The sequence below is a fragment of the Microcaecilia unicolor genome, chromosome 1 (genome assembly GCF_901765095.1).
Source record: "Microcaecilia unicolor chromosome 1, aMicUni1.1, whole genome shotgun sequence".
Classification (NCBI taxonomy): Eukaryota; Metazoa; Chordata; class Amphibia; order Gymnophiona; family Siphonopidae; genus Microcaecilia; species Microcaecilia unicolor.
Window position 1 is genome coordinate 621259968 of NC_044031.1, and position 23872 is coordinate 621283839.

The window sequence follows — 23872 nt, forward strand, 5'->3', positions numbered from 1 at the left end:
GCGTTTGTTCAGCAAACCGTAAACCACATTTTTCTTAGGTTGTTGAAGTTGGAATTTACAGAGGAATGCAGAGTGTTTTGTAAAATTCATATAAGAATGCTGGGAAGTTCATGTGTATTTCCCTATTCATACAGTGGAGGTATATATTGTATAACACTACACGCTCAGAAAAAGTATTGTATCATTTGGCAGCTTCCATGAGTAATAACATATATAAGTGACAACTTTTGAATCTTGGATATACAAATTGTGGTGATTATACCTATAAGAACTGTTTATAAAAGGCAAACATTTAAGTTTTTATAAAGTCCTTGAAAGCTATGAATAATTGCTACTTAGTCATTTGTTCCACCTTCTGTCCAAAACTAGCACTTTAGAATCTAATTCGTGCCTCATAACTGATGCAAATTGTTAAAAAAAACTTATGCTTGTAATGCATGTATATGTTTTTGGACACCCAAAAGCACGCCCCCTTGGAATCTGTGTGAAAATAGTGGCACAAGTATGAAATCTACATGTGGACATTCTGTGTAAGGTCTTCTGAAATGATGTCCTTCTTTGTGTGGTATTCCTGTGGTAAAACTCTGGATTAAGCACTCTGTACTATTGTATTGCTGTGATGATACTCTGCTTTGGCACGTTGTAGTGTGGTATTACAGTTTCTGTGGATTATTGAGTTGTATCCCATCCTTTACGTACCTCATGCATTCTTTGCTCAGTGTAAATAGATTCACCTGGAAATCACACGTAAATCTGGCCGAGCTGATTATCTGCAGATTTCATCTCATCCTCACAGAGGGACTAGAGTTCAGGATACACCAGTGTGGATGAATTAGAGTCCTCCTCGCTACTACAGAGAGAGAGATCTGAATTTGCAGAGAGATTGGAGTTCAGGATACAGCAGTATCTGAATTAGAACCCTTTTCACTACCACAGACAGGGATCAGAGTTCAGGATACACTGTGTGTGAATTACAACTCTTCTCATTCCTGTAGAGATCAGAGTTCATAATAGTCCATCTTTTTCTGTATAGTACACTGATGTGACTTGCTAGGATCAGGTAGTAGGAAGTGAGAAGCCTTTGTCCAGTCAGGACAGCCTCTGCAGGCGACATTTCAAAGTGGTGACCTTGACTGGGCCTGAAACGGTCCAACCGGTTGAGTGTTAGATATCGGGCAGGATGTGGTTACCTGTCAGATGGGGGTGAGGTGTTTCCTTAATCCTTTTCCTTGATATCTGAATCTGTGCTTTCAAAGTAGTATGGATCATAATTAGGCACGGATTCTCCTGAGCCTTGGACTCCCACTCCTGAGCATGCTAGCAATGGCTTGATGAGTGGCAAAGCAGAGGGGTGTGCCATCAGCTTCAGTGGGTGGGTACGTGCAAGCAATCACAGCAGAGCCAGGTGTTCTGAGCAAGGCATGGTGAGCTTCTCATACAATCCAGTGTTATTCCTTTACCTCTCCAGTCTTTCCTATCTCCCTGCTGCTTATGTTGTGGATCTCCTGTATGCAAATTTACAACATCTGATTATTTGCTTGGCTCACTGATGAAGCAAACTGTTTATATGCACTGTCAGCTGTATGTGGGGGTCTCAGAACTGGCATAGTGGGGGATTTTGCAGGGCAGGAGTGAGGTGCATTGGCAGAACTGTTTATGAGGAGGGAAAGGGGTTTCTGTCTAGGAATAGCTGAGGGATACTGCAGGCCAGGTACAATGGCAGAGCTGTATTTGGGCCAGGTCTCATTCCAGGAATAGCAAGGAAGGAGGGGTGTTCATGGCAGGAATGAGGTGCATTGGCAGAGTTATGTGTATGGGAAGGGGGGATCTTAGTACTGGAATAGTGGGGCTGCTGCAGGATATGAGTGAGGTACATTGGCAGAGCTGTGTGGGTGGGGAGAAGTCTCAGTACGGGAATAGTGAGTTTGCTGAAGGGTTGCTGCAGGATGAGTGAGGTGCATTGGCAGTGCTGTTTTTGGGAGTCTTAGTCCAGGAATAGTGGGGAATGCTGAAGGACAGAGGGAGGAGGTCTGTTCTCCCCCCCCCCCCCCCCCCCATCCTTGAGTCCCTTCCTCTGCTAGCTGTACCCATGAACAGTGCTGTCCTCACAGGTGTCTTCCCCAGACTTCTCCTTTCCCGTCTGCTATGCCAAGCAGTTCATGTGACTCAGATTTCATACAGCCACAATAAAGTCTAATGCATATCACGGTGCTTCCATTGGTCAGCTGGGGGAACAATCACAGAACCAACCAAATGGCCCATCTTGTGCTCATAATACACCTTAGGGACAGCTGATTTCCCTGCTTATTCTGTCTCCAGCCCTCAGTGCTAAACCACACCGTGCAGATCACCTGTGATCCTTTGATTCCATGGTATTTTTAATAGCGGCCTCTGTACACCTCCCAGCATTTCCACAGGAGACAGAGAAAGCCATTTCAGAACACTCCAGACCACAAAATAAAGAACGCCAGCACAAGGAATGGCCAGTCCAGCACACTAACCCTGACAGAATCTACTTATTCCCCAAAGTGGCTTAACCAACCATAACTAGGCATAGGACAGAATCCTGTCTGCTACTGCTGAGCTTAGGAGTGGAGGAGGACCGTAACAGAGCAGCAGACTGAGAACCAGGGAAGTCAGAGTTCAAATCCTCCACTGTACAAGTCATTTTGCCCTCGGTTGCCTTAGGTAAAAATTTAGGGCTAGCTTTTCTAAAAGACGCTAGCATGCACTGTGTACTGCAGGTCCCATTTTTATGCAGTGGGGTGTATTTACTAATAACGCAGGTTGACTGCGCATGCCAACATGGTAATGCGCTTAAGTAAATGTAGCCCTTAGACTGTGAACTCTATGGAGATGGGGAAATACCTACTGCACCTGAATAAAACTCGCTTTGAAATAGCAGAATCCAAATAAAGAAATAGGTTAGTGGTACTCCATGGCTGAATGCAGGGATGTGACTGGATGAGGCAAGACTCCCACTGGAGGGAGAGGTGCCAAACTGGGGTCAGATTCAAGAAAGCCCTGGACAACAGCAAGAAGATCAAAAGTGGTTTGGTGGTAAAAGTTGAGATCACACAGGATCTGTCACTTAACCCTCCATTGCCTGCCGCATTGAGCCTGCCATGAGTGGGAAAGCGCGGGGTACAAATGTAACAAACAAAAAAAATCTGTGTTGTGTGAGGAAACTAGGAGACTGGATAGGCTTGCTGCCTCTGCTGTCTTTCATTTTGGTTTCTTTTCCACTGCCGCCATGTTTACTGGGCAGCTTCTCGTTTGTAGACCTGTGTCCATCTCCCAACCCATCCCTTGTTTCATATTGTGACTCGCTTCTCTCTGCCTTGCTGCTCCTGACATTGGCCTGGGCTCTGCACTTTTCTAAAATGTTTCCTGTATCTGGCTTCATTCCTTCAGATCTCTATAACATCAGTGCAAGGTTATCCACAGGGGATGGTATTTGGCTATGCTTGAGAACTGGTATATGTGATTTAAAATGGCATTTATATACTGCTGCTGTCCATTATTAGGTTTGAGGCAGGTTCAGATGAAATACAGTACAATTCAAATACATTAAGAGCCTAATTTTAGAAAGGAAATGGAGGCGGGAATTGAGACGTCCATTTGAGATGTGCACAGTTCCCCTCGTATTTTACAAAGGCTCTGCCAAATGCAGGTGCAGTACTGCATGTCACTTCTCCTCATGTCTAGCAGGAGGAGTGATTTTAAAAAGATGCACGTGGGGGAAAATGTGTACTTCTATACCCCATGAGTGTATGGAAGTAGCTTTCAAAAATTGCTGCACCTGTTTTCCACGTACACCCTGATCACCTGCTCCTGACATCAATTCTGCCACTGGCATCTAATTCCTCTCCCCCTTGACAACAAGGATCCCTGCCCCAGCAAAATTCTGTTCCCCTCCAGCATCTGATGCCTCCTCCTCCACCCCCATGTTCCCTGGTGTCTAATGGGAGCAAGAGTGATGTTCAGTCACTTCTACTCCTCTGTGTCCCGGGTTCAAAATGGTATTTCCGCTAGAGGACACACCTAGCCAGTCAGGATTTCAGGATACCCATAATGAATATGCATACCATAGATTTGCATAGAATGGAGATAATGCATCATTATTTCGAGAGCTAGGTGGAGAACCCCTGTTCCAAAATAAGGGCCTAAACAATTACTGTTTGTTGATCTTGAAAGAGAAAGGGGATATACTGTCTTCCTCCAGTTACAATCAGAGTGGTTTATGTGTTATAAACAGATACTTGTTTTGTACCTGGGGCAATGTAGGTTTAAGGGAAAGGGTTTTGGATTGGATATACCACCTTTTTGTGGTTACAGTCAAAGCAATTTACATGTTACATACAGGTATTTATTTTGTCTCTGGGTGAGCTGGCTGATCAACAAGCCCAATCAATTGATTATCCATAAGGAAAAGCACCTGGAAAAGAGCCCTCAGCAATCTTGAAAGTTTTTTGAATGATTGTCAAGTTGGTCAATTCTCCTTAAGAGCTGGGTTACGGTAATCTACATCTCAGTGAAATCTGATTGTTAAAGGTGTCCATTGAGGGTTGGATATATGTTGGTAAGGCTGCCTCATTACACTGACTGGAACTTTTGTGCCTGTTCTGATTTTTCTCTGTATGTCTTGCTTAGGGAGCGGTCCAAGCTGGTTTGTTGAAAGTCCCCCCTGGATATCACCCCCTGGATGTGGAGAAGGAATGGGGCAAGTTACACGTGGCTATTCTGGAAAGAGAAAAGCTTCTACGGAGCGAGTTTGAGAGGTTAGTGAGGGAGTCAGAAAGAGGTAACTGGGAGTGAGAGGGAGAGAACAAGAGTGACCTGCAGGAAAAAGACAGGGTCTTCCAAACTGCTTAAAACTGAGTGTGGGCTGGGTCACTGAAAGGTACCAAGTAATGCTAGCCTGCTCTAGGGCAGTAGAACCTGACTTGGGGCCCTGTTTACTAAACAGTGTTATAGGCGCATTAACATTTTTAACGCGCGTTAACCATGTACGTGCATACGATATCCTTATAGGCGCCTACATGGTTAGCGCATGCGCTAAGTGTAGGCACGCTAAAAACACAAACACCTCTTAGTAAACAGGGCCTTTGGTGAGATCTTCTCTCTTTGACAGATCCACTGCTGAAGAATTGGAGTTCCCTCCACCCCCTGCAACATTCTTTACACAAAAGACATGATTTTGATGTGGCAGAGTGTGATGTGTAATCTGTGGAATGGAATGGAGTGGGGCACCTTTTCTAGTTTGGAGAACACGGAGGCCTAGTTGAAAGACAGTTTTTTGGAGTTTTCCCAATTAAATATCTGTAGTAACTAGTTGTACTTCAACCTCCAGTAGTCAACCTTCAAGATGTTCTTCTAACTGTACTTGTAAAGTGTGAACGTTTTTTTTATGTTACAGTCTTTATTAGGGGATGTAAGGTTATACGGCATCTCTTCCCCCAACCATGGTTCATAAGATTAGACAAACGGAAGTTATTTTATTTCTCTTCCACTTTCTTACACCCTACACTTCGCTCATCTGAACATTTTCTATTATTAGTACCCACCTTTCAGCAAATCTGCTTTGAATACATAAGACTTGAAGTGGTTCAGAGAAAAGTGATGAGAACGATATGGGGTTTGCATCACAAGACGTATGAGGAGAGACTTGAGGACCTGAACATGTATAGCCTGAAGGAAAGGAGAGATAGGGGAGATATGATACACACATTCAAATTTTTGAAAGGTATTAATCTACAAACAAATTTTTCCAGAGATGGAAAGGTGATAGAACTAGAGGACATGAATTGAGGCTGCAAGGGGGGCCAACTCAGGAATAATATCTGGAAGTATTTTTTCACAGAGAGGGTTGTAGATACCTGGAATGCCCTCCCACAGGAGGTGGTGGAGATAAAAATGGGGACAGAATTCAAAAATTCATGGGATAAACACGAAAGAATCATGTTTAGAAAGATGGATCTATAGAAGCTTAGCGGTAATTAGATGGCAACACCAGTAATTGGGAAGCAAAAGCAGTGCTGGGCAGACTTCTATTCTCTGTGCTCTGATCATGGCTGGACAGATTCAGCTTCAGTAGCTGGAGAGCAAGGCCAAAGGTAGGCAGACTTCTATGGTCTGTGCCCTGATTGTGGCCAGACAGATTTGGATGGGCTGGAGTGGGGCTTTGATGACAACTTCAGTAGTTGGGGAACTGTGCTGTTGCCAGGTACACTTCTACGTTCTGTGCCCTGAAAGTGGCAGGGACAAATCAGGATTAAGTATACATATGTAGTATCACATCATACCTTATACTATGAGTTTATCTTGTTGGGCAAACTTGATGGACCATGCAGGTCTTTATCTGCTGTCTTCTACTATGATACTATGTATGTTACTATGAGGAATCTAGCAAAGCTTGAAGAATGGTCCAGAAATTGACAACTAAGATTTAATGCAAAAAAAGAAAAAAAAGAAAAAGAGGTGATAGTGCCTTTGTATAATTCTCTGGTGAGGCTCCATTTAGAATAATGTGTACAATTCTGGAGACCGCACCTTCAAAAAGATATAAACAGGATGGAGTCGGTCTAGAGGGCAGATGCAAAATTGGTCAGTGGTCTCTTGTCATAAAGCGTATGGGGACAGAGTTATAGACCTCAAAATGTATACTCTGGAAGAAAGGTGGGAGAAAGGGGATATGATGGAGATGTTTAAATTCCTCTGTGGCATTAATGTACAGGAGATGAACCTTTTTCAAATGAAGGAAAACTCTGGAATGAGAGGGCATAGGATGAAGTTAAGAGATTATAGGCTCAGGAGTAATCTAAGGAAATACTTTTTTACAGAAAGGGTGGTGGATGCATGGAATAGCCTTCCGGTGGAGGTGGTGGAGAGTTTCTGTGCCTCAACTCTTCCCCTCTCTGACCATCGTCTGATAACTTTCACACTTAAACACCCTCCTCCCCAATCCCGTCCAATCTTAACCAATACATTTAGGAATCTTCAGGCTATTAACCCTTCCACTCTGTCCTCCAATGTTTCTAATCTCTTCTCTACCACTATGTTATCCAAGTCTGTCAATGAGGCTGTCTCTTCCTGGAGTGGAGGAGTGGCCTAGTGGCTAGGGTGGTGGACTTTGGTCCTGGGGAACTGAGTTTGATTCCCAGCACAGGCAGCTCCTTGTGACTCTGGGCAAGTCACTTAACCCTCCATTGCCTGCCGCATTGAGCCTGCCATGAGTGGGAAAGCACGGGGTACAAATGTAACAAAAATAAAAAATATAATACTATTCTCTCCTCTGCTCTGGATACTCTTGCTTCTCCCATTCCCCGTTCTGTTAAACGTACCAAACCCCAGCCTTGGCTGACCTCTAGAATCCGCTACCTACGTTCCTGTGCCTGCTCTGCCGAACGCCTTTGGCTGAAATCCCGTGCCCATGCTGACTTCATACATTTCAAATTCTTGCTGACCTCCTTCCAGTCTGCTCTTTTACTTGCCAAACAGGACTATTACATCCAGTTGACAAATTCTCTTGGTTCAAACCCTCGACTGCTGTGTTCTGTATTAGATATAGTCGTCTAATGTCTTTCACACGGAGTCTCATGCATTACGCATTGCAGTAGTCTAAATGACCTAGAATGAGCGAATGAAGTATTTTCCTTAGGGCATCTGGGGAGATGTATGATTGGACAGAATGTATCTTTATTTTTTAACTTTGAATTTTTATTGAGAGCTTAGAAAAATTTAACTTCTCGGAATCATTAATGCCATGTTGCAATACAAGCATTTTAAGATAACAGTGAAAATAAAATTAAGAAATCATATAGTTCACTTTTCTAATACAACCGCTCTCTATATAGTTTCCCAACCACCCCACCCATCAACCTCATGTTCATAAACTCCCTTCTTCCTCTCCTATGAACCCCCCTCCCTACTCCTGAATGTATCTTTTTAAGTTTGAACAATGGAAATGATGTGTCTGATAATTTAATTTATCATCAGTGATGGCACCTGGAATCTTTATGGACTGAGTAAGCTCAATTTGTGTGCCATCCATAGTAATTGGAATCGGCAGAGTGTAAGTTGATGTAATAATGAAGATCATTGATTTCAAGGAGGTATAATGGGTTTGGACAGGGCTTTGCTTTCTCTGTGTCACAGGTCCTGGAGCTCTCCTTTCATTCTGGTATGAGGCTGTGGGTGATGGCCCTCTCTTCCTTGGCTAAAAAACTTGTTCCTGCGCCAGACAACCTTAAGTATAGAAGTTTTATTAAAATTAAAAAAAAAAAAAAAAACAGCAACAATTACAGTCTGTGAGTTCCTGTATTCTCATTCGTACATAATCCATAGGAAGTCCTCTAGCAAAAACAGTACACAAAACCAACACCCACAGCCTCAGTGCTCAGTTCAAAGTAAGTGACTCCCTCTTGCTGGCTTTCAGCAGCTATGCTGCAGGGTTTAAAACCCTTCATAGACTTAGAGGCAGATGCAGTAACCAAACATTAAAAAATCTAAATCGTTAAAGTCCCTAATGATTTTAAAAAAACGAAGAATGCACCAAAAAAAAAAGTCACACATGCTCAGATCGGTATTGAAACGTACAATGTATCAAAGAATCACAATACACGTCGGTAATCGGCCCCTAAATCATGCGCAGAGCAGCCAAGCGTTTTGCTGGCTGCTCTGTGCATGCTGCAAACGTCAAACAAAAAAAGCCACAACACATACACGTGGCTACCCGGTCAGCAAAATACAAAAACAAAGGATCAGGAGGGGGCAAGGGCGCTCGTCTGGAGCGTCCTGTATGGACGGCCTTGCCCCCCCCCCCCCCCCCCCCCCGCTGCTCCCCACTTTCCGCCGCTTCTCCCCCCCCCCCCCACGAAAAAGCAAAATTCTAGGAGCCCCGGTCCCCCTCCCTTCCTGTTCTTCTGTTTTGCAAAAGCTAACTCCGCCTCCCGTCATTCTTCCGCCCCGTGCCCTGCCCCCGCTGCCCCCCCCCCCTGAGGTTGACTACGCCACTCCCCCCCTCCACCGAGACCCCCCTCCCTATTACCGACCCGAGCAGCGCCTCTCACCTCTTTCTGAAGCGCTGCACGGGCATGAAGATCTGTTGTGTTGGTCACAGAGTCTCCATGACGTCTCTTCTTCCCTGGCCTAGGGGGGGAGCGGCGTAGTCAACCTCAGGGGGGGCAGCGGGGGCAGGCCACGGGGTGGAAGAATGACGGGAGGCGGAGTTAGCTTTTGCAAAACAGAAGAACAGGAAGGGAGGGGGACCGGGGCTGCTAGAATTTCGCTTTCTCGTGGGGGGGGGGGGGGAAGTGGCGGACAGTGGGGAGCAGCGGGGGGGGGGCATGGCCGTCCATACAGGACGCTCCTGATGAGCGCCCTTGCCCCTCCCGATCCTTTTTTTATTTTTTTTATTTGATGTGTTTTCTGACACGTTTTCTTACAGCTCAAACACAGCTCTTTTGGACATATGTAATGCAATGTCCTTTTGACCAATCACAGCGCTTTTAGCTCTGCTAATGGGCTGGGATTGGCTCAAAGTTTGTTTTTTCACTTTACGATTTTTCCTGGCACAGAGCTGTCCTAACGAGAGGTCCAGACCTGTCGTTAGATTTCCTGCCTTTTTCCTGCGTAAAGGCAATCGGAAAAGGTTAGTGCATCTCGTTTCAATGGGGTTTTTACACTAATTGCTCATCTGCACTCCGTTTTCGTTAGCTGCTAGCTTCCTCGGTAAAAGCCCTTTGATGCATGCAACGGCTCAAAATTTCCTCGTTGGAGGGTCATTAAAGGCTCATTAAGCTTTGGTGCATCTGCCTCTTATTAGTGTCTCTTTCAGATGTTCTTCAAGAAGCAATTCAATAACTCTAAACAATAAACTAAGTTTCAAATACAGGCACTTAAAAAGAAAAAGAAAGCAGCCTGACCTATTTCAAACCAAGAGATTAAAAATAAAAAATACAAAGCCAAACTATCATAAAATCCCTGTGTACACTAAGGAACTAAAGATCCTTGCTACAGGGGAAAAGGACCTCAGAATACCAAGCTCAGAATTATGAGCTGTGAGCTCTGAAATTCTGTGCTGTGCTGGTTCAGGTTGTCATATTTAGCTTTGATGTTGCCATTTTGAGCTAAACTGTACAGCGCTGCGTAACCCTAGTAGCGCTCTAGAAATGTTAAGTAGTAGTAATAGTAACTTGCATCCAATTGCCCAGCTTTATTGGGAGCACACTAAATTCAGCTTGCCAAAGCCTTTGATTTACCCCGAGTCTATGACCCTGAAGAAGCTGGTTTGTTCCAGCGAAATGGGTCCCATCGAGTCAGGCTTTAAAAGCTAAGTACTAGCACTTTAGTTTTGAATTTTTGGCTACAGGAACATTGCTGAATTATTTGAATTGAAACTTTTTTTTTGCATTGTATCATGCTATTCAGTACATTTTGAGTAAAGTTGATGAATTGCATGACTTTAAAATAAAAAATAAAAAAAAAAACATTTTAAAATATAAAAAATTAAATGAAAGGGGTTGCTGTGGATCAATGAATAACAACCTGAACCAGACTTTCAGAGCTCACAACTCACAATTCTGAGCTTGGTTTTCCAAGTTCCTTTCCCCCTTTTAGTAAGACACTTTGGTGGTTGATAGTAATATAGGGATTTTATGACAGTTAATTTCAAGCCAAACTAGACTGCACTAGCAGAGCCTCACTATGTCTGTCCAAGGAAGAGAAGGCTAAGCAATGTTGTGCCCTCTTCCACTGCTAGCAAACACCTGTAAAAACCCTTATATGGATGCAGGAGCGGTTGCACAATGGAGCAATGCAGTAGTAGTATAATATTCTTTTGATTTATTCTCCATTCCTTTCCTAATAGTTCCTAACATTCTATTTGCTTTCTTAGCTGCCACTGCACACTGAGCAGAGGGTTTCAGTGTATCATCAATGACACCTAGATCCTTTTCCTGGGCAGTGATTCCTATTGTGGAACCCTGCATCATGTAGCTATAGTTTGGGTTCCTCTTCCCTACATGCATCACTTTGAACTTGCTCACACTAAATTTCATCTGCCTAGTCTTGTAAGGTCCCCTTGTGATTTAACACTTTTGAATAATTTTGTGTCATTTGTAAATTTTCATCACCTCACTTTTATTCCTGTTCCTAGGTCATTTAAAAAATATGTTAAAAAGCAGCAGTCTCAGCACAGATCCTTGGGAAGCTCATTATTTGCCCATCTTCATTGAGAATATTGACCATGTAATCCTACTCTCTGTATTTTTATCTTTTAACGAGTTCTTAACCCACAATAGGACACTGTTCCTATTCCATTACTTTTGAATTTCCTCTGCAGTCGCTCATGAGATGTCAAATACTTTAAAATCCAGATACACAATGTCAACTGGCTCACCCTTTTCCATATGTTTATTCACCCCTTCAAAAAATGTAGCAGATTGATGAGTTAAGAATTCTTTGGCTAAATCTATGTTGGTCATTATATGTATTTAGTCATAAGTACATAAGTAGTGCCATACTGGGAAAGACCAAAGGTCCATCTAGCCCAGCATCCTGTCACCGACAGTGGCCAATCCAGGTCAAGGGCACCTGGCACGCTCCCCAAACGTAAAAACATTCCAGACAAGTTATACCTAAAAATGCGGAATTTTTCCAAGTCCATTTAATAGCGGTCTATGGACTTGTCCTTTAGGAATCTATCTAACCCCTTTTTAAACTCCGTCAAGCTAACCGCCCGTACCACGTTCTCCGGAAACGAATTCCAGAGTCTAATTACACGTTGGGTGAAGAAAAATTTTCTCCGATTCGTTTTAAAATTTACCACACTGTAGCTTCAACTCATGCCCTCTAGTCCTAGTTCTTTATAATGAATAGTCTGTACCATTTTGCCTGGCACCAGTCTATAATTTCCCAGGTCACCTCTAGAAGTCTTTTTTAAAAAATTGGTGTTACGTTGGCCAACCTCCAATCTTCAGTTACCATACTTGATTTTAAAGATTAGTTACAAATTAGAAATAATAGATCTGCAGTTTCATTTTTTTAGTTATATAACATAGTTCTTTCAGTACTCTGGTCCAGGCGATTTGCTACTTTTTATTTGGCTGTTTGCCATATTACATCTTCCAGGTTTACAGAAATGTGTTTGTTCCTCCAGTCATCACCATTAAATAATTTCTGACATAGGTATGTTCCCCATATCTTCCTCAGCAAAGAATTAATTTAGCTCTCCACTATGGCCTTGTCCCCTCCCTGAGTGCTCCTTTTACCCCTTAATCATATAGTGGTCCAATTAATTTCTGTTATTGGCTTTTTGCTTTAAATGTAGCTAAATGTTTTTTTTATGTGTTTTTCCTCTGAGGCAAGCGTCCTCCAAAGTCTATCTTCGCCTTCCTCATCAGTGCTTTGTATTTTACTTTCCATATCTTCATTTGGATACTTTTTTCCATTTTCTGCAAGATGTTCTTTTAGTTAAATAGCCTTCTTCACCTCACTTTTTAATCTGGGCTTCCAAGATGGTATTTTTGAACAGTGTTCATGCCTGATGTAAAATGTTAACCTTTGCAGCTGCTTCTCTAAAATTTTATAGCCATTTTCCTTACTTTATCATAGTCTTTTATTTATTTATTTTTTTTAATTAAATGCTAGTGGTGAATTTCCTTATTAAATCAAATTTGATCATATTATGGTCACTGTTTATGATCACTGTTGCTAAGTGGCCCCAGCAGAATTACTCCTTGCACCAAATAATGTGCTCCATTAAAGGCCTGCCCTACATCTAGAATTGCTCCTCCTCCTCTTCTTGGTTCCTGAACCAGCTGCTCTGTTCAGCAGTCATTTATTTTATCTAGGAATTTGACTACTCTAGCATGCTCAGATGTTACATTTATCTAGTCAATATTGGGGTAATTGAAACCAACAAAATACAAAAGGAATATAGAACATATCCTATATAATAATTCTCACCTCCAACGTTCTAATGTGCCTGGGACTGTGGCTCCCTCGGAGGTGGTCTGCTAGGCAGGCTAGAACGCACTGATGTCAGTGACGTCAGTGACAGCTGATTCCAAGGCAAGGGGAGGAGCGTGTTTCCCTACTCCTCCCCCTTCTTGGGAATCAGCTGTCAGTGCGCCGCTTCCTGCCATTTCGGAGCAAGTGGCAGGGAGCAGGGCAACACAGACACCCCCCCCTTGCTGCATCACCAAACCCCCCCCCCCCCCCACCCAACGAACATCAACACCCCGGGTCCCCTCACGCACCTCCCACACTCCGACCTCCCTCCGATTTCAACACCCCCCCCCCCCGCGTTACGGACCCCTGGACCCCCCTTCCGCGACCCTGTCGACCCCCCCCCTTCCCGCCAAAAACCGTCCCCCGCCGCCGTCGAGTACCTGTGCTGACGGGGAACCCAACCCCCGTCAGCTGAACTCCTGCTCTGGCCTTCGCGGCGTTCCTTCCTCAATGATCTTCTGTTCAAGTTCCTCTGTGTTCGTCTGACGTCATACGCATGCACAGAAACTTGAACAGAAGATCATTGAGGAAGCAACGCCGCACAGGCCAGAACAGGACTTCGGCTGACGGGGGTTGGGGGTCCCCCGTCAGCACAGGTACTCGACAGCGGCGGAGCACGGTTTTCGGCGGGAAGGGGGGGTCGACAGGGTCACGGAAGGGGGGTACAGGGGTCCATAACGCGGAGGGGGGGTGTTGAAAACGGAGGGAGGGTAGAGTCTGGAACTCGGTGGGAGGGGCGTGAGGGGGCCTTGAACTGGGTGGGTGGCAGGCCAGGGAGGCTGGGAGGGGACAGAGCGACACTGCGAGGGAGGGTGGGGGATTGCCTTGCTAGCGCCCGTTTCCTTGCCTTAAGAAACGGGCTTTTTTTACTAGTTGTATAGTAAATCATAACCAGCTCTTAGTCAGTGTGACTCCATTATCTCTATGAGCACAATTAAAGTACATCAAAAATCAAAAAGTAGAGAAAAAAGGACCTCATAATCTATAAATACCATCAAATATCGTAGCCTGATTGTCAACACTTTGTAAGCAATGAATATTGCACCCATCAGTACTCCTATTATCCAGTCAGCTTCTAATTGGGGGAGGGAGGAGGTTGTCAGACTGGGAGGAGCTTTAGATCTTGGGGGCTATCATCCAGGCCCTTGGAGACCTAAGTGCTGGGGTTTCCTAGGGGTAGGGGACATAGGGGTACAGCGGATAAACTTTCATGTTCATGTTGGACTGTTGGTCATGTCTCCTTGACCTCACAAATTTATGCATGTAAAAGCACTAGGGTAAGGGGAGGAGACAGGTTGGGAGGGGGGTTACTATTAAACAAAAAAGTTGATGATGTTTTCGATTGTCTGACATATCTTGTCTATTTTGTTAGTTTTACATTGGACATCTGAACTGTTGAGTGTACTCTATTTGAATGCCATCAGTAAAAAATTGTTGAAACATTAATACCTTCAAATAGTTTGGAGCATATACAGTGCAATCCGCTTAAAGCTTAAGTGCAAGGGTCTGGGACCAAAGAAATGCATGCAGTTAACTGGAGCGTGCACTTAACCGTTGTGACCCAAAGAAGCTTGACGTCTGATAAACATATGTACAGTACTGTTTATTATTATACGTACAGTATACAGTCTCCGTTAACTGACATTAGGCTTACTTGAAGTAATCAGTTATAGTCCTCTTCATTAATGGGTCTGTGAGTTCCATAGACTACATATGCCAGACCGTAAAAACTGTCATAGCACTGACATCCAGTGGCCTCCAGATAGGCCCGCACGGTGTTGAGACTCTCCAGTGCTCTTGCAAAAGTGACAGGTGGAGGTTGTTGAATTTCGTCAGCATGTGCCTCGCTGCTCATTTCATCCTCTGTTTCATCATCAGCCATTGTTGCTGTTGTAGATCGTAATCAACAGCTATGTAGCGATGAAACTCCTCTTCAGTAACACTGGCTGGGATGTCAATAACCTCTTCATCTGACACGTTTACAATAGCTGCATCTGTTTCGTCCCTCTCCACATCCTTAACAAAATTGCCCGCTTGTAGCAGTTCACACATGGGTTGCCTGTGTAACATGATTCCAGGCTTCTTTCTGCATATGTAGGGAATCCAACAGTGGTAGATTACGAGCCAGTTCAACAGCACGTTTATCCTTGCCAGTCTGGTCATCCATAACGCTCATCAGACGACGTAGCACAAGAGCTCGATAATGTTGTTTGAAATTGGCTATTATGCCGTGATCCATAGGTTGGATCAGAGAGGTAGTGTTTGGTGACAGGAAGACCACCTTGATGTTAGACAGCCTGACATCATCCCTGTGTGCAGCACAATTATCACAAGCAACAAAATCTGACACCTTTGTGCCCGCATTCTAGTGTCTAACTTCTTTAGCCACTTCCAAATTTCCCCAGTCATCCATGAATTTGCGTTAGCCTCGTATGACACAGGAAGTAGCTTAACGTTCTTGAAGCAATGGGGCTGTTTGCTCTTTCCAATGATGAGGGGTTCCAACTTCTCACTCCCATCCATATTGCAGCAAAGGAGGGTTGTCAGTCACTTCTTCGACGTTTTACCTCCAGTAGTTTCGGCATGTTTGAATGCAAGTGTTTCATCAGGAATTGCTTGCCAGTAGAGGACCGTTTTCATCAGCATTGAAAATGTCACGAGGGTGCAAACTCGTTCAAGATGGTAGGAAGAACTGAAACAACCCAATTTTCAGCACCAAAGTCATCAGCGTCTTGTTTCTCACCATGCTATTTCTTGAATTTTATGCTGTTCCTCTTCTTCCATCTTTCCAACCATCCAACAGTAGCTTTGAATTCAGTTAGCCAAGACTTTCAGCTAGCTGGTTAGCTTTCTCCCATAAGCAGTGGACCACTACCAGAAAACTGTCTGCTTCTGACTCGAGAAAACCACCGAAGAAGAGCATCTTCTACCTCTTCAGCTTTTCCGCCCGTTTTCGTTTCCGTTGTGGATTTGTATTGTTTTGCCAGTCTTCCAGAAGCTGGTCTTTCTGCTTCATGACATGTGAAATTTGACTGGGATTGACACCATATTCTTTAGCAATAGATGCTTGACTTTGTTTGTTTTCTAATTTTTTAAGAACTTGTATTCATTCAGCCAGTGTTAAAGTCTTACAGTTTCCGCCGCGACAACGACGACGACCCCAGTGTACACTCTAACAAACATTATTTTGCTTATTCTGCCTGTGGCAGCTAAAGGGGCAGTAAATTTGAAATCTCGTTGGTTGTCACACGCCAATTGGCTTCCATATTTCTTGTTCGCACTTATGTGGAGTCTTCTCTGCAGAGGATTGGTCTTCAACCATGCATATAAAGCGAATCTGCACATCAGTGGTGTGCTAAACCGAAGTTTGTCCCCATAGAAATTGATGGCACCAAAAATGGGACCGAAGTACGGCATGCAGTTAAACAGAGCATGCACTTATCCGACATGCACTTAAGTGGAGTGCACTGTACATCATAGGTCAGAAAAAACTATGTCTTTAATCAACAAAAAAATAATAAATCCAGTGCAGTATGTGCACCAACACAGGAACTTTTAAGTTACACAAACATAAGAAGTTTAAAAAAAAGTCTTCCCTGAGATCTTCAATATATCCATGCCACAAAAAATCACCAGAATGGCTGCACTTATAGGTTTTCAAGTTTACGGTCCTCTATATACAAAGTTCCCAGGCAGAGTTTTTCACAGAGAAGTTCCCAGTAGAGAACCTATTTTGCTGAATTGCTGCATCAGGAGAATGCCAGAACCTCTCAAAATGGCTGCGGAAAGGAACAAACGCCATCATCCTGTTAAATACGTCGGAACATAGCTCCACCGTCCAAGATACAAACTGAGCAGTCTACAGGATAATTTAAAAGACAAAAGGCATTCCATTCTATATTAATATTCAAATCGTGAGGTTCAACTGTATTTACATGTAGAATGTACACCCACATCTGCTCACTTTGACATAATTGACGCCAGATGTTACCCCAGCGAATACAAGGCTGAATCTGTTCTTTGACATAATAATCAAAAACTCATGGAACCTTTAGTGTCTCATTGCAAGGCTTTGAATCATGCACTTGATTCATTTCACTGTATTGTTTTGGAAAAGAGTGGACACCTTGGAGGGTGTAGATAACATGAGAAATGATCTACAAAAATTGGAAGAATGGTCTAACATTTGGCAGCTTAAATTTCATGCAAAGAAGTGCAGATTGATGACCTTGGGGTGTAAAACTCCAAAGGAGCTGTATGTAGTAAGGAGTGAGAGTCTAATCAATAAAGACCAGGAGAAGGAGTGACAGTGTCACTACTGCCTTTTTTTAAGGTATGGGGTTGGGGGGCCTAGGCTAGGGGTCACAGGATGGATGGAGGGTTCCACTAGACTATCAGGGAATTTATTTTGGGTGGATGGGAGGGGGCCACTTGACTAAAAGGGCAACTTTGATTTTTGTATCGGAGGAAAGGAAGGGTTTGTGTCAGGTCAGAGGTAGGCCACTAAAGTAAACTAACAAGGCAGCTTTGTTCTTTATATTGGGGAAGGGGGGGGGGGGGGGGGGGGAACCACTGCAGAAAGTAATCCGGGGCAGGGTGGTCAGGTTGGACCGAGAGAAGGGGTGCTACTAGACACTTGCTCCTCTCAGCTAACCCTTCTATGCTGCCGTAGATCTGGCACAAAGTTTCCCACGCATAACATGCGGGAAAAACTTTTTTTTTTTTTAATGCATGCCTGTGGTATACTTAGTGGCAGCGTTCACATTCATTTAAATGCATTTTAATGTGGTCTGTGGTAAGGGTTTCCATGCAAGAACTGAACATGCTTGGGGAATGCAAGCATTGGTGGCTTGAGGTACCCTGCTGACTTCCTCGCTCCTGAGGCATTAGGAAGAGGAAGGGGGTGACTCAGGCAGCATATTTCTTCCTCTGACAGGGCTTCAGCTACCCCATCAGCCATTGAACAGATACTGCAGCTTTGGAGGGGGTCTGAACCTATTCTCTCTCTCATACGTAGACCCCACCATCACCCATTGTCTCTCTCTCTCTCTCTCTCTCTCATATATGAGGGATAAACACAGAGGGTCACTAAATACAAATAGGATGGAATCAAATCAAAACCTTAGCACTTTCCCGTGGCCTTGAGAGGGTATAATCTACATGGAGCCAGCGGTACAACGCTAACCACCTTACTGGGCAGGACTAGATGGATCATACAGTCTTTATCTGCTGTCATTTACTATGTTACTAAACAGTGCTACCCCCACTATTAGGTCAACCGAATGAGACATGAGCTCCACATGCTCAAGTTTTATCTGTTTTCCAGCGCTTTTTTGTTTTAGTTTATATTCTGTTATTGTTTTAAAGTACTGTTTTTGTTATGTTGGTGATGATTTTATGTATGTTTTTATTGTATCCCACCTAGAATGGTGAGATAGTGTGGGCTAAAATATTTTAAATAAATACCAAGTGCAGTCTGGCAGGAAAGGTAGATCTCCCTCATGACTACCCATTATTTTAGCCTGAGTGAAGCTCAGTTTCCTTCAACACTATCAGACTTATTTTCGAAAGAGAAGGGCAACCCATTTTTTCGACACAAAATAAAGAGATGGGCGTCCTTCTACCAGGGTCCGCCCAACGGCATAATCGAAAGCCGATTTTGGCATCCTCAACTACTTTCCGTTGCGGGGATGACCAAAGTTCACGGGGGCGTGTTGGAAGCATAGCGAAGGTGGGACTGGGGCGTGCTTAACACAAGGGCGTCCTCGGCTGATAATGGAAAAAAGAAGGGCGTCCCTGACGAGCACCTTGGTCGACTTGACTTGGTCCTTTTTTTCTTGCGACCAAGCCTCAAAAAAATGCCCGATCTGACCAGATGACCACCGGAGGGAATCGGGGATGTCCTCCCCTTACTCCCCCAGTGGTTACTAACCCCCTCCCACCCTCAAAAAAATTTTTAAAAATATTTTTTGCCAGCCTCAAATGTCATACCCACCTCCATGACAGCAGTATGTTGGTCCCTGGAGCAGTTTTAGTGGGTGCAGTGCACTTCAGGCAGGCGAACCCAGTCCCCCCCCCCCCCCACCTGTTACACTTGTGGTGGTAAATGTGAGCCCTTCAAAACCCACCACAAACCCACTGTACCCACATGTAGGTGCCCCCCTTCACCCCTTAGGGCTATGGTAGTGTTGTACAGTTGTGGGTAGTGGGTTTTGGGGGGCTCAGCACTCAAGGTAAGGGAGCTATGCACCTGGGAGCAATTTCTGAAGTCCACTGCAGTGCCCCCTAGGGTGCCCGGTTGGTGTCCTGGCATGTCAGGGGGACCAGTGCACTATGAATGCTGGCTCCTCCCACGACCAAATGGCTTGGATTTGGTCGTTTCTGAGATGGGCGTCCTCGGTTTCCATTATCGTGGAGAACCGGGGACGACCATCTCTAAGGACTACCATCTCTAAGGTCGACCTAAATGTTGCGATTTGGGCGTCCCCGACCGCATTATCGAAATGAAAGATGGACGCCCATCTTTTTCGATAATACGGGTTTCCCCACCTCTTCGCAAGGATGTCCTGTGTGGACGCCCTCAGGAAAACTTGGGCGCCCGTTCGATTATGCCCCTCTACATAAACTAATGGCAGACTGAGGAAATGGGTCCTCTCTATCAACATAAACATTGATTACAGTGTTATTTACACACTGCACTCTGCTTCCAGGTCTTTAGTGCACAGTTTGCTGAAGTAGATCTGAGGGGAAAGGTTGGGGAGGTGGAGCCTGGTCTCCCAGCCCTGCTGCCCCACCCTGGATACCAGCTGTTATAAAACACTGACCCATCTGATATTTGAGCTCTTTGGGCCTTCCTGTGACTCATTTCTACCACTTAACCACTGTGGTTAGAAACTGGCAAAAGCACGAGTTTCCACTCTGCAAGTTAAGATTAAAGCAAGGCAAACAAAACCCTCCAAAAATGAAGCAACAGAATTAGAAAGCAGGGCTTCTTGTGAGCCAGAGCAGTTAATAGGAAGCATACAGGAGTGAGTCAGCTCCAGATAGCGAGGAGAGAGGAAGGAGTACCAAGGGCGGGGCACATCTTTTTCAGTTTTTCTTCCTTTCCCAGGCCGTTGCCCTAAACTGAGCTGATTTACTCTGGACAGGCTTGCACAAATTCCCAGCTGTGAGGTCCGGGGCGCATGTGACACAGATGCAAATATACATCCGGCTGTGAGGTCCTGGGCACTGATCTGGCACACACTCACACCCAGAGCACAGATCTAAAACACATACCTTGACACAGTGTCATACAGTGTGCACAGATTGGCACCTACACTCTGCAGGACACACAAACTGGCATACACCCTCTTCTCCAGCATACAAAGCCTTGCACACACATCTTATTCTTACAAGTCACATAGACTTCAGCACGTCTCGTGCTCAAGAACACACAGACTTCACAAACAGTCACTTTCACTGAGCAATGTCCAGGATTCAGGCAAGGCAGGACCTTTCTCTAGGGAAATGAGACGCCTGGGACAGCCTGGTTAAAGGATTGTGGTAGAAAGAGGAAGGCCGAAGAGAGGAGGAGACTGATAGACCTTGCTGAGGTATTCATTACTCACTGCCACCACTCAGTGGGGATTCCTAGGAACATCATCCTTCTGACTTGTCCCATTCTCATATTCAGGGATCTGTCTTTTACTATGTGTAACCTGTGATGTAATTGGATTTTCTTCCTCCCTGGTGGCAGGTTGGAGCGTCTGCAACGCATCGTCATTAAGCTGCAGATGGAGTCTGGACTGTGCGAAGAGCAGCTGAACCAGGCAGATGCCCTTCTGCAGTCGGTAAGAACCACAGGATGAGGGGTTTGCAGGAAGACAGTGTGCTATAGTTAACAACACAAAACAACCCTTGTCGAGCTTAATAGACTCAACGTGCAACTAGTGTCATCAAGGAAAATAATGGAGGAAAAGACCTCAGAAGCCTTTGGCTCAGCAACTCAATGTCCAGTTGTTTTCTGGACTTATATGTAGGTACCAACGGACTGAAACCAATCAATAACCAAAAACGTCCGAACACAAAATTGTGCAAATTGTGACAAACTCAAAAAATGTCAATAATCTTTTCAGTGGTCGAATATAATTATGTATTTTAAGTGGGATAATGGAAGCAGTTATCTTTCAGTGAAGATCCCAATGGAGACCCGTTTCAACCACAGCTGCTTCAAGGGATGTAGCGGGTCTACAACATTGAAAAAGGAGCACTCGATGTACATATGAATTGAAGCACGAGTTGATCCCCTGAAGAAGCCGTGGGTAAAACGGGTCCCTGTCAGGATCTTCATTGAAAGATAAGTGTTTCCTTTATCCCGCTTAAAATACATAATTATATTCGACCACTGAAAAGATTATTGACATTTTCTGAATTTGCCATAATTTGCACAATTTTGTGTTCGGACGTTTTTGGTCAGTGATTGGTTTTAGTCTGTTGGCAGCAACGTATAAATCCAGAAAACAACTGGACGTTGAGTCGCTGAGCCACAGGCTTCTGAGGTCTTCTCCTCCATTATTTTCATGGATGGCACTAGTTGCATGTTGTGTCTATTAAATTCTGCAAGGGTTGTTTTGTGTTTGTAATACAAACTTTGTATATAGAAATTTTGTGGACTATCCATTTTTTTTGAGTACTATAGTTAACAATAGCCATAGGGGAAAGGCTACCAGGCTGCAGCAGAGAAACAGGGCTAGGTATAGGACACAGAGGGATTCATGGGGAGATGAATGATTTAAACATGTAGGGACACATAGGCAAGACATGGTAGAGAGATGGGTGTGCAAGGTACATATGAGAAACCGGTGTATACATAGACTAGATATAAAAAAAGAGAAAAGGACATAGGGTAGATGTAATGGAGAGATGGGTGATAAGTGGATATGTATAATAGATTAGGAATGGGTGAGTGTGAAAAGAACTGAGTAGGTAGGGTACATTTAGGAGAGAGATGGGTGTGTAGGATTGAGGTAGGAGACAAGTGGATACATAGTATAAATGTAGAAGAGGTTGGAGTACATAGGGGTAGATGTGGTGGATGTATAGGGTGTGTAGGGATTGTTGATCACTGCAAGAGGAGGAGGAGAACGGTTGCAACCAGGCCACATTCTGCTGTTCTTCCATTCAGTTTCCTACTATAGGCCCATGGCAGCAGAGGAGAACATGGCCCAATGTGCAGCTGCTCTCCAGTTCCTCTTCTAGTGATCAATGCAGGAAAAGGAGAGGATGGCAGCAAACAAGCCGCAATAGTTGATGTTTTCTGAAACCTGTGCAGAATTCTGCACAACAGTGGAATTGTGCGCAAATTGTGCCATTGCACAGAATTTCTCCAAAAGTTGGAAATAGATAAAGCCATAAAAAAGATGTAGTAGAAGGGTGGATGAGAAGACTGGATGTGGGAGAGGGGTGGAAGATGTTGAAGGGTGAATCTGTAGGGAAGACATTGGAGATGGCTAGCTTCTTGTCACACTGCTCTTTCATGGGTGACACTACAGGACATCCGTTTGCTGAACATGGGGAAACAGCCACAGCAATCAGCAGAAATTGAGCGTGATCTGGATAAGGCTGATGGAATGATTCGCCTACTCTTCAATGATGTACAAGCTTTGAAGGATGGCCGTCACCCACAGGGCGAGCAGATGTACAGACGGTAATGTCTGGCCAAGATATTCTTCCTTTTTGCTTCTCCTTGAAAAGACTATGCAGTCCCCAGGATTTGTTTCTGTTAGGGACTCCTACAGGGACCAGGCATAGATTAGAGGTTTATATTTTACTGAGGCAAAAGTTTCCGTTAGGACTGTTTCCTCTTTTCTTCCAAAGGTGATGTCAGTTTTTTAGGTTAATCAGGAGGGGGCTTTGCCATTCTTCCGACTGGAGATGGATGAGTTTTGTCTTCTACATCTCTTGGATGTTCATAGGGCACTGTTAATGGTATTTGAACGTGATAAATGAATTTCATAAGTCTGACCACTTTTTCATGTTGTTCAGTGGTGCAAAGGAAAGGTGCATCAGCAATGAAGGATACTATTGCGCATTGACTCAAGGAAGCATTGTTGTTGGCTTATATTCTTAAGGGTTGAGTGTTGCTTTTGATGAGATTCTAGGGTTGTGACTTGATTGTCCTTACATGTGTTCTCCAAGCACTGTAATTTAGATGTCAGTGCCAGAGAGGATGCGTCTTTTCTGCTGGAGTGTTTGCATCAGGGGCAGTGTGAAGATTGCTTTGCTACATCCCATGCATTCTGGACTGGTCTGGTGCACAAAAAGGAAGGGAAAATGGGGTCTATATCAAAGCAATTTAATGGTTCTTGGCTGGTTAATTCGCTTGTGTGAGGCTACCTGTTGATATTCACTTAAGCGGTTAGTGCCGCTGAATACCACCATAGACCACTAAATTCAGAGCCAGTTATTTTATGGGCAGTCCAGGGATGCAGTCGGCACTTACGTTGTTAAGTGCTGAAATTCAGTGCCAAGTCGGGCCGCATAAAAGTCAGTCCTATCATTATGTGCTGTCACTTAGATGGTTAAGTGCTGAATATCGCACTTAACTGCATAAGAGATAGCTGGCCACATAAGCCTGGATATTCAGTGTTGGTGCCCGGATATGGCCCTGCATTGAATATCTGCGAATAACACTGGCGGTGGCTAGAAAAACGCTCACCGCCACCAGCTAAATATCTACCCCATGGTCATTAATTTTTTTTCATAGGTCCATCTGCTCCAGCCCAGAGGCCCACCTTGCAGTCTCTTGTTTGAATATTCAGCTTGGTGGGTATCCTGGTCAGGCTGAGATGTCTCTCATGTAGGTTCATCTCTGAAC

At 44.3% G+C, this 23872-nt stretch overlaps 1 protein-coding gene across 1 annotated transcript in view; it reads left to right on the plus strand.

Annotated features, from left to right (window-relative positions):
- Positions 1–23872, plus strand: part of PLEC (plectin) — a 285737-nt gene that overhangs the window by 194824 nt on the left and 67041 nt on the right. Inside the window, 3 exon segments of the mRNA XM_030220355.1 lie at positions 4654–4781; positions 20753–20846; positions 22548–22702. Of these exon segments, the coding sequence (XP_030076215.1) occupies positions 4654–4781; positions 20753–20846; positions 22548–22702 (377 nt within the window).